This window comes from Falco cherrug, chromosome 9 (assembly GCF_023634085.1).
Source record: "Falco cherrug isolate bFalChe1 chromosome 9, bFalChe1.pri, whole genome shotgun sequence".
NCBI lineage: Eukaryota > Metazoa > Chordata > Aves > Falconiformes > Falconidae > Falco > Falco cherrug.
The window spans coordinates 17,948,372-17,959,266 of NC_073705.1; the positions used below are offsets into that span (position 1 = coordinate 17,948,372).

At 51.1% G+C, this 10,895-nt stretch overlaps 1 protein-coding gene across 2 annotated transcripts; it reads right to left on the minus strand.

Moving 5' to 3' along the window:
* Positions 1-3,541: 3,541 nt before the first annotated feature.
* LOC102048002 (cytochrome P450 2C19-like) lies at positions 3,542-9,694 on the minus strand. Of its 2 annotated transcripts, XM_005433313.3 has the most exons (9): positions 9,483-9,694; positions 8,988-9,150; positions 8,436-8,585; positions 7,972-8,132; positions 7,413-7,589; positions 6,757-6,898; positions 6,163-6,350; positions 4,811-4,952; positions 3,542-4,119 (listed from the first exon to the last, which is right to left on the minus strand). In XM_005433313.3, the coding sequence occupies exons 1-9, from the start codon at positions 9,657-9,659 to the stop codon at positions 3,938-3,940; spliced, it is 1,482 nt and encodes a 493-aa protein (XP_005433370.1). In that variant the 5' UTR covers positions 9,660-9,694; the 3' UTR covers positions 3,542-3,937. The 2 variants fall into 2 exon arrangements, with proteins under 2 accessions (XP_005433370.1, XP_027672710.1); XM_027816909.2 differs by lacking the exon at positions 8,988-9,150 and having other exon boundaries at positions 9,483-9,688.
* Positions 9,695-10,895: the final 1,201 nt, after the last annotated feature.

Here is a 10,895-nt window from a genome sequence, read left to right on the forward strand (position 1 = left end):
TATGAAATGCTTTTTTGTAAATATTCTATAACCACCTTATTTCTAGACTTCTGCACATACATCTGGAAGCACAGCTGTCCAGGCAGATTCTTCGTCTGGGGTAAGACTTTGTTTCATTATTTAGCACGATTGATTACGTGGGATGTTTTCCCCCTGAAGTCAAATCTCTGCTTCCCCTGTCCATCCCAGTGTGCCATACAGCTGGGCTGGGCACCCTTGTTTTGATCCAGGGCTGCAGTTTTGTTCCTCACATTGACTTTTCTTGCTGTTATATAGTAGCCACTCGCTCAGCTCTGAAGCACAGAGCTGAAGGATCACACTGGGTTCGTTTGACCTGACTGTCTGTCTTTGTAAGTTAGTATGAGCCCTGGGTGGTCGGAGTAGCTGCAGGGATACGCAGCGTCCTGGCCTTGGTCCTTGCAGTCATCTTAGTGGTGGTCCATGTTCTCCAGTGGAAGAACTACAGCTGGAATCAGGTGACTGCCTTCCCTCTCCATGGGTGCCTTGCTACTTCCAAGCCTAGACCTCCACATCAGAAACCTGATTCAACACCCTCTGGCAGCTCCTGGGAAGTTCAGGACCACATACATCCCTTGGCACTCACGCTGCCTCTGCTCTGTCACTCAAAGGCTGGACCTTAGCCTAGGAGTTGAAGGCTCATCAGGATAAAAGAGAAATTCTCGTGAAAATACTGAAGGGCCATTGCCCAGTGGTCTGTTAGCTAGCAGGGAACTAAGAAAACTCCAAACTATCACCACTGTTCTTCAGTGGGTTTCTCTGTCATTTCACATATTCATAAATGAAATCATTTAGGGATCCTCTCACTCCAAAACATTTTTACTTAGCTCCAGAAATGCTGCCAAGGTGTTTAGTGGTATGTTTAGCTTGGTCACCTTTTTCCTCTGTTCCAGCCCATGGGGTGGGTCTCCATGCTCTGCCTACCTCCCCAGTGCTGGGGTGGAGCGAGCAGCTTCCGTAGCATCATACTTCCTTCTTCTGGGCTGAAAAAGTCACCCACACCACCAAAAAGACAGTCAACCTGCCTGTAGAGGCAGAATGCCATGAAGCATTCTGGCAACCAGACACTGACAGGTCTACCTAAAAGGATCCTTTCCTTCCCCCACCACTTTCCAGATGCTTTTAACCAGCTCTAGTACTTGCATGGATCTTTGTTGCCTTACTTCAGAGAGGAATGTATGATAGTACTGACAGAGGTGGTTTCCCTGTAGTTGTTGGTTAACTTTTTTGGTTTTCCCCTGGGTGTAGCTGTGAAAGTGAGGGTTCTCCCTATGTTAAAAGACAAGGTGGGTCTGGGGTGTTCTAATAAAGGCAACACTCAGGCATTGAGGTTTCCCCTCTGCAAGGTCATCCTTGTGGGCAGGCATCAAGTGAACCTGGTGATTGTCCCAAATGAAAGACCATTTTGGCACCCAGCTTAGAATCTGTTTGGTCTTATCCCCGATATTATCCCCAGTATTATCCTCTGTGTGGTTGGTTTTCTCCTGAGTGTATCCTGAGTTCTGGAGCTGTTTAGTAACAGAACATTTTCTCACTGCCCTGTACTTCTTATGCAGTTGTTTGTGAATTGTAGATAGATGTTGTTGGTCACTGTTTTGTTCACTGCTTCAGACGAATCAACATCCTGACGGGCAGGAAGAACACAATTATGAACCACCCCCTCCCAGACCTCCAGACGTAAGTCACCTGCTAACTGAGTCTCAACACAGCCCGCGCGCTGCTGAGCGAGTCACTAAACATGGAACTGGCTTTAAGGGTAGCCCTAGACAGCTGGAGAGCTCATGGTAGTCTCTCTCCCTGTGCTTGCCTTGGGCTCCTACATGGCTGCCATTTCTGGTTGCATGGCTATCTGTTTGATGCAGTCCCAGATGGGAGGCCAGCAATGGTTTGCTGTTGCTTCAGAGTACACAGGCATTGGAGCTGCATCCTGCATGGGCAAAAATGGAGGGAGAATGAGGGGTGAACCTGTGGTGTGAGCAAATATGACATTTTCTTCAAAATACTACTAAACATTTCCAAAGGGAGGTGGGAATTGTTGCATACTGTATTCTCTGCAGTACTCGCAAGGTTTCTAAGTGCCTTGTGACAACCATCACAGAAACAGTATTTTGCCTCTAGGACTTTTATATGACCATGATGCAAGAGACAACAAATACCTATGTAAATGAAGATCAAAATAAGCACTGCAAACCAGACATCCAAGCACAACCAAAACCCATGAAGACAAAGAAGCCCAGAAGAGAGCCACCTGTGGTAGAATGCATTTATGAAAACCATCCACAGTGTCACTGAATAAAAAGCACCAAGTAGTGGCTGGGGCCAGAAATAACAGACACAGTCCTTTTCCTGGACACCAGGGGTCACACAGTTGCAGTTTATGAACAAGAGAGTTTTCTCTTTGTGCAGACTTGAAATTCTATGGAGAACAGGACAGAGACTCTGGATGGGGAGAGAACTTGTTTTCAGTGATGCCTCCAAGATGTGGAAGCAAAACCAGATTCCCCTGGAGTACCCAAATTCTCTGGGAGAGATAGTTTTGGCTGTCCTCCTAAACAAATTCATTTTAATAAAGAACATCTAAATCCTTGCAGTGATGCTGATGTTAGAAAAGAGTAGACAGAGAGCTGGTGCCTGAGCTCCTCGCAACAGCCTGCAAAAGCAGGGATGAACTCTTCATTTGGCAGAAGGAGCACAGACCAGAAGTGAGATGAAGTGATATGCCCAGGAAAACTGGAAGGATAATGCAACTCCAGCTGCAGAACTTAGCCCTTGTGACGGCAACTTCCCTTAGTTCTCAGCTGTTCCTTGTCTGCAATGGCCTCTCACTCACACTGTTCTCCTCTGTGCCTTGGTATTTCAGCTGGGAGGTGGGTGGGAGCATCATGCAGGCAGGAGGAGACTCATCCGGAGAAATTGTCTCCTCAGCAGCCCCATCTTGATTTGTAGGGGGGTGACGAGTGGCCACGGTGACAGGCAGGGTTGTGCTGGCAAATGCCTTGGGTAGAGCAGCAGCCTGGGGGAGATGGTGGGAGGAAGACAGAGAGGAGCCATAGGGAAGGTGCTCCCAGCTTTGGAAAGGCTGGGCCATGGAGAGCCTGGGGAATCAGAAGAGCCCCAGGAGCATCCAGAGGTCCCATCAGAGGGGGTGAAGGCAGCTGGAGCTTCAGCCTCTGAACTGGGAGGGGGGAAGCCCTCTCCTCCATGAGGGATGCTGCAGCTGTCCTTTGTCCAGCTGTGGGCAGCAGGACTGGCAGCCCCAAGAACAGCAGATAGAGCTGCTGACAGCCCCCGGGCACAGGACCCCCTTCCCATCTCACACCACTGACTGGTGGTGTGCTGCGACTGGCCGGGAGCTCCTTGCAGGCAGCAGCTGTGGGTCCAGCAGATGAAGCCAGCAGGACCCTTGCCCTGGGGGGGACAGCCCTTCCTGCAGGGTGCTGGCCACCGGTGCTGCAGAGCTCCACTGCAGTGGAGCAGCAGGTGTGGTGCTGCCCCAACCCAAAGGAAATAACGGCTCGAAACCTCACAAATAGTTTTTTCTTTATTGGGTCATTAACATACACACACACAACACTGACCATCTGCACAGCGTGCTGCTGGTGGTGGCGTACGTGCTGCGGGAGGAGCAGGTCATGGGCAGCTGCAGGAGCCGTGCCTGGGAGCAGGTTGGCTGTCTGACGCAGCCGCTGCGCTCCCTGCGCCCGCGGACAGAGCACCGGTGCGATGGCGCCCAGGGTCTCCCTGCGATGGGTGCACAGCAGTTCTGGGAGGCTTCGTAGGTGTCTGTGCATACCTGTGTTTGGGCTGCCTTCCTGGCAGCCTTGGGAAGGTGGGCCAGTGCTCCTGCCGCTGGCTGTAGCGAGGGAGATGAAAAGGAGTAGCTGGACTCGGGACGCCGTGGAGCGTGGGTTTGTGCTTTTCAGCGGGGCACAGCACAGAGCTGGTAGGCAGGAGGTACGTTGCCTGTCCCACTCAGGGTTGGGGTTATGTTGAGGTCTTGGGGGTCAATGACAGGCTTCAAGGTAAAGTTCTGCAAGATGGTGGCCACGAGTAAGAATATCTCCATGCGTGCCAGGCCCTCTCCAGGGCATATTCGCTTCCCTGGAAGTGAAAACAGCAAATAACACTCAGCAGATGTTGCCAAGCAGATGTGTTGTGCAGCTTGCTTTACCAGGCACAGCCACAGCAGTGAGGTGACTGTCAGGGGTGCCAAGGACATATGCTAGAGAAGAGCTTCTTGGAGAAAGACCCTTCAGTCAGATGTGTGAAGGAAGAAGAGCAGGAGGCATCTTAAACATGGAGGGTGCACCACAGGAGGCAAGCTGAGGGAGAGCAAGGTGATGTGCAGCACAGGTGAGGAAGAGCAAGGTGAGGGAGAGCAAGGTGATGTACAGCATGGGTGAGGAAGAGCAAGGTAAGGGAGAGCAAGGTGATGTGCAGCACAGGTGAGGAAGAGCAAGGTGAGGGAGAGCAAGGTGATGTACAGCACGGGTGAGGAAGCGGAGGGTGGGGGCTGGTGGTGGGTGCATGTAGCCTGAGCAGTACTGCAGGGGTGCTGGGGAAAAGTGGAGCTGCCACAGAAAGACAGCTTGGTTAAGGATGACTTTGGTGGTTGTGCAGAAAGGTGAGAGGTATTTTAGAAGGTCTCAGTGGGTCCCGTTCATGTCATTACATAGGCAACTCCAGTGGGACCATGCTGGGAAGAGGGAGCATGTGTTGTAGGGAAAGGTAGGGCAGTCCCCAGAGGAGGAGGGTGACAGAGAGAGGAAGAGCGAGAAAGCCTGGGCTTTACCTGCTGAGAAGGGCATGAAGAACTCGCTCTTCCTAAAGGTGCCATTCTCATTCAAGAAATGTCCGGGATTGAACTCGTCAGGGTTTGGAAACTCTTTACTGTCATGGAGGACGGAACTGAGGATGGGGAAGATTGTGGTGCCCTGAGGTAACACAAGGAGAAGAGCAGAAGGGGAGGCGAGTTAGATCACTTAACCCAACTGCCTGCCAAGTTAAAACAGCTTCCCAGCACAGCCCTCCCAGTGCCTTTGGTTTCTCTTTGGGGACCTTTCCTCTGGGGAGGCAGCTTTAGGGGGACCCTGCTAGGTGTCACAGCAGGGACAGTTGTTGGATGCTCCCTCTCACCAGCAGACTATTTGTCCTTGCCTTAGCCTGGTCATCTGGGGACACCCCACATAATTCTTCCTCTTTCTTAGTCTTTCACAATAATGAACTTGTAGATGCACTATGTTTCTTCTTTTCTGTGAGCCCAAAAAGCAAAGGCACACAAGGCTGTGGAAGTGGAGCTCTCTTCCCCTATCCTGACAAATTTCTCCTGCCGTGATCCTCTTCCTTCCCTCTCCCTGACCAACCATTGATGGGGAGGTGGGATAAATAATCTGGCAGCGATGACACAAAAGCCTTCTGCTGGAAGCTGAGCCATTTCCCAGGTCGTGCCTTTTGATTTCACACAGAGAGCTGAAAATCAAAATGCTCACAGCCCGTGTGCCGCTGTCACAGCCCGTGTGCCACTGTTCCCCTGCTGTACCACAGCACCCCAAAGAGCAACGAGCATAAGCGTGGCTGCAGCAGGCCAGGCTGTGCATGGGTGGCCCCAGCCCATCGTCCTGCCGCTGGCAGTGGTGGCTTCGGAAGTGTGTAAGGACAGGGCAAGCAGGTTTTGCTTGTTCCCTTGAATGCAAACACAGCACACACACACACACACCCTGCACCCTGTGGCTCAGGGGCTCCCTGTGCTTATAACCACAGACTGGCTGTGTGTCCCTGCATGGGCACGGGCCCTCCTGAGCAGTGCTGAGCAGTTCCCTGGCCTTGCTGCCTTTTGTGTGAGGAGTCGCTGCTCTGTTGGTGGCTGGGGGTTTTTCGTGAACCCACTGTGTTTCTGCAGACAGGTACAACTGCAGAGCAAGTGAGCAAAGGTGTTGGGCAGGGCTAGCCTACCAGCCTTGGCCCATGGAGTGGCAACAAAGGGTTGCAAGTGAGCTACAGCAGCCTGAGGGTAAAAGCTTTGTGAAGGGCTGGGTGACAGCCAGGCCAAGCCACAGCATTTCTAGCTTCTGGCTTGTAACTGACAGCCCAAGAGCAAACGTGCGGCCACCTTGTTGTTGAACTTGAGGGAGCCTGCCCACCAACCTTGGGAATGATGTACTCTCTGAAGCAGGTGTCTTTGGCCACAGTGTGGGGGAGGCCCAGGGGGATGAGGGAGATGAAGCGCTGGATTTCATGGACCACCGCATCTGTGTAGGGCATCTGGGCCCGGTCAGCCACACAAGGTCTTCGTGATTGTCCTACTACCCGGTCGATCTCTTCTTGAACTTTCTCTGTCATCAGAAGCACAAACCATAACATGGGTGAATAAACCCAAACCCTAAACAGTTTGTCCTAAGCTGTCTACAAATCACAGATCAGAGATGGTCGGAGCATTGGTGTTGACTGGAACACAGCTCCACTGCAGTGCATGCAAAGACTGTTCTCCTAGTGACTTGGCTAAATGGGAGTACTGGGAGATAAAGATTCAGACACAGTCAAGTCCTTGGCTGTGAGGGGATGATCATGATAGTGGAGCTGAGGGATCTCTAACAGCCACCCTGGGGAATGACGGTGCAAGGACTTTGCCCATTTGGGTAAAATATGAGAGAGGAGATAAAAGTTGGGAGAAGGATTTGGTGCTCGGCACGCGCCCAGCACAGGGCAATAGCCGGAGCGGCAGTGGTCACAGACTGATACCTTGTATCTTTGGATATCTGAGAAGAAGCAGAAGCCCGTATCTTATGGTGGTGCTGGTTGTCTCGGTTCCAGCAAGGAACAAGTCAAAGGTGCTGGTTATCACATTCTTCAAGTGGAAACTGGAATTGGGATGCTCTTTCTCCTAGGGAAAAGGCTAGGCTGTTTCTCTGGCTGATCCAAGAAAAGCAACCCTGTCTTGTGTGACCCCAGACCTCCCTTTTCACCTAAAGCTGTTGTGTTTGCTGAGGTGCAGCAGCCCTCTGGGGAATTGCAATGCTATCTTTGTGCGGTAAGTTCAACCCCAGAGCAACCTTCTTTCAAGCTGTGTACCGAACAGTACGTAGCTGCCTGCTTGCCCTTGCTGTACCAGCTGTTTTCCAGTGAAAGAACCGCAACACTGAACTGCAAATATTCCTGTGTCCCGGTGAGAGCAGAGGGATGTCTTACTGTCCGAGCAGCTGCAGGGAGCAGCTGGTGGGTGTGCAGACCTGGAGCTATAAGCTCTCATACAGGCACTATCTAGGGTATCGTTGGTGTCCTCCCACTGCCCAGCCCAGCTGCCTGGGGTCATTCCAATGTCCGTGTTACTTGGGAGAGGGAATGGGCTCAGCTCAGCTCAGTTGGGGATGAGTTGGGGCTGTATGCTGTCTCCTTACCTCCTCCATTTTGCTAAGGAAGCAGTCAATGAAATCCTGAGGGGAGCTAGGATCTAGGGAGGCTTGGTGTGTCTTCACCTCCTCTGACACAAAGTCTTTTAGAGAATCAAATTCCGCAAATATGTTGTTGTGTGGGCCAGGCAAGTGATCCAGGATCTTTGGGAACATCTGGTACAGCTGGAAGGAAAGAAACAGGAAGGTCCCTAGCATGATCATTGCCCCATCCTTCAGTATTAGCAAAAAGCCTAGGAAGGCCATGACCCTCCCAACTGAGCAGGTGGAACAGCTGTGGGGCTTGGCACTAACAGGGTGGGAAGGGATGGCTTAGTAATAGCGGGAACCTCAGGGGTGGAGAAGGGTGTTCAGGGCCAGAGGGAAGCTGCACTTAGCTGGCAAAGCCAACTCCATTGGTGAGGGTGCTTCTTGCTCTTGAATGAATTCCCTGCTGTGCAGCATTGATGGGGTCCTACTCAGAAGACTGAAAAGGGACTTCATCGGGAGGGGACTCTCCTGCTCCCCTGGGAGGGTGTTGCCCCTGTGACATGGCTACTGAGTGTACCTGTCCCCAGAGGGAGTTCATCATCTCAAAGATGTTGTTCATGTTGTTCATCAGGGCCAGGAACTTCTTGTCTTTATAGTCGTACCGTTTTCCAAAGACGATGGAGCATATGACATTGGAGACAGCACAGCTCAGCATGAAGGTTGGGTCAAAAGGTGTTCCTGTGATGTCAGAAAAGTTACAAACTATTAAAAAAAAACCAAAACAAAAAAAACTATGGCTACCGTGGGTAACCCGAGCTCTGGTTGTTAGTGGAAATGCCAGGGCACAGTCTTGAAGTGGCACAGGAGGGTCCTCCAAAAAGAACAGTACCTGATCACAGACCTGTTTACTGCTTTGCAATGAGGGGTAGCCAGTGCATGGACTAAACACACGGGAACTTCAGTTCTATGCTAAAGGCATAGGGTCCCTTAACACAGTCTTTTTTTTTTCCAAACATAAGCTATATTGAAAACAAACGATACCCTTTGTTTTGTTGATCTCTTCCAGCAAGTACTCAGCTTCCTCCTGGATCCTCTCTTCAACACTTCTCTTCCCCATTCCAAAGTTGCGCAGAGTGCTGAGAGCAAACCGCCGGACTTGTAACCACTCCTCGTTGTTGCTAAAAACAATCCCTACAGAGGAAAAAGGAAGAAGGAAGACCTGCCTTGGGCATGCTGGGTGTGAGATGAACAGAGGCCCATGGTAACTGCGAATCATAGAACGGTTTGGGTTGGAAGGGACCTTGAAAATCGCCTAGTTCCAATGCCCCTACCATGGGCAGGGACACTTCCACTAGACCAGGTTGCTCAAAGCTCCATCCAGCCTGGCCTGGGACAGCACTGACATGGTATTGCCATAGAGTACTGTGATTTGGAGGCAATCTTTCAAGGTTCTGTAGTCCAACTGCCTGCTTTTGGCCTTCTCCACCACATACCCAACCTCCTCATATACAATTCGTCACTCATATCCGCACATCGTTTTCACACCCTCAGCCCTTCCCTTCTCCTCAGAAGGAGCTCAGTCAGCAAACATACCTAATCCGTTGTTAGTCCTGTCTCCTATTGGCATCTGTCCTCTTGCAGCAAACTCATCCCCACGATCAACCAAGGCTTCTTTCACCACATCATGTCCATACAGCACCACCACTGGGTCAAAGCCCAGGTGCACCGTGAACACTGGTCCATACTCTTCACTGAGCTGTCAAAATGCAGGTGAGAACATGGCCATGGAGCAGATGGGGAGGAGCAGTTGAAAAGTGGCCTTACTGCTGCATCCCACTGCAGGCAGTGCAGCCTCACAGGCCAGCAACGTCAACATTTGGTCCTTTTGTGATGAACGTGGATGTGGGGGGTTCCCCGCTATCAAGCCCCAAAGAACAATGGCAACAGCAGTGAGGGGAGCCACTGAGAGTGCCATGACTATTCTGGTCCTCTAGGATTGCCACTCATGAAGCTATAGCCACAGGTTGTCCCCATGCACAGGTCCCACACACTTCTTGCCCACAGAAGACATTAAGAAAGTGACCTTACCTTCTGGAGGGTTTTGGCCAAGTTCTTTGGTTTCACCTGAAGCACGTTTCCTAAGATGGGAAGGGGAGACGGTCCTGGAGGCATCTTCCCCTTTCCAGACCTCCCTCTCCATGCTGCGAAGGAGAGCAGGCAAGCAATGCAAACCAGGAAGACAACAGCAGCTGCTCCCAGGAGCATTATTTGCTTCTGCGGCTGAGGAAGGTGTGACTCTGGCTGTCAGCACCCGAGTTTATATACTGAGGGCTGTGTTGGCTCAACAGCAGGTTTTGGATCACGTGGCTGAGTAGTCAATCATTTGTTAGCCTGCCCTGTGTTATGAAACCAGGATCTCTGTTGGTGTTAATTGGTCATTGAAGACACACCTTATCTCAAACAACCCCAGAGGCCAACAGAGGTTAAGAGGTTTGTAATGTGCTCATAAAACTTGTTTTGTTTCACCTAAGATTCACTGTTAAAGGGATCATGCTAGGGATCACACCTACGGAGGTGCTCCCAGAAATTCACTGTCACGAAAGCGTCTCCCAAGCACTTCAGTGCCGGTTGGATTTTCTATCCTTCAGGATTGATTGTACAAGCTCTCGGTGCAGTAAGCAATCCTTGCCTGGTCCTGAAGCCTTCCTGACGTTATCAATGGAGTTCGCACTGTGTGTGACATGCCAAAGGACACAGTGATGTGTTCTCAGTGCACAGCAACTGCCTCAATCTCTGTCCCTAGGGGTGGCCTCACAAGAGAGGAAGGTATAAAATACCCATCTGGCAAGGGCGGAAAGGTCTCCAGACATCACGATAGATAAGAAAGGACTTGCTGGGAGAGATAAAGACATAAGAAAAGGGGACTAGACTTTGGGACTCTGACCTCTTCAAGGTCTCCTGGAGGAGGGAAAGAGTAAGAGAAGCTGGTAGAGAAGAGAGAAACCAAGAACTTGAGAGGGTCTCTGGGGAGTGGCTTCCAAAGCTGAGATGGAGCTGCCCTTGTGAGAGGTTGTGTATAGGTTAGTGCAACCTGGCAACTAGTCCTTGCACTTGCAATGACCTAAGAAGCCCACCAACCTGCTGCTGGCAGCTGGCATGTGCGAGTTCCTGTTCTCATAGAGTTGTAGAATCGTTCAGGTTGGAAAAGACCTGTAAGATCATCAGGTCCAACCATGAACCCAGCACTGCCAAGTCCCACTAAACGACATCCCTAAGCACTACATCTACATGTTTTTTAAACACCTCCAGGGATAGTGACTCCACTGCCTCCCTGGGCAGCCTGTTCCAGGGCTTGGCCACTCTTTCCGTGAAGAAATTTTTCCAAATATCTGATTAAACCTCCCCTGGAGCAGCTTCAGGCTGCTTCCTCACAGGATTCTGTGTGGGACTTGGTGGGAATTAGTGAGGGGCCTGGGAGAGCCGGGTGCTTGGTTGGAGTGT

Coding starts and splice junctions, on each gene's coding strand:
- LOC102048002 (XM_005433313.3), bottom strand. CDS start 9,659: ATGCTCCTGGGAGCAGCTGCTGTTGTCTTCCTGGTTTGCATTGCTTGC. Junction 8,133..8,435: donor AGAGATCAACAAAACAAAGG/GTATCGTTTGTT, acceptor CTGACATCACAG/GAACACCTTTTGACCCAACC. Junction 6,899..7,412: donor TCCTTAGCAAAATGGAGGAG/GTAAGGAGACAG, acceptor CCTTTTCCCTAG/GAGAAAGAGCATCCCAATTC.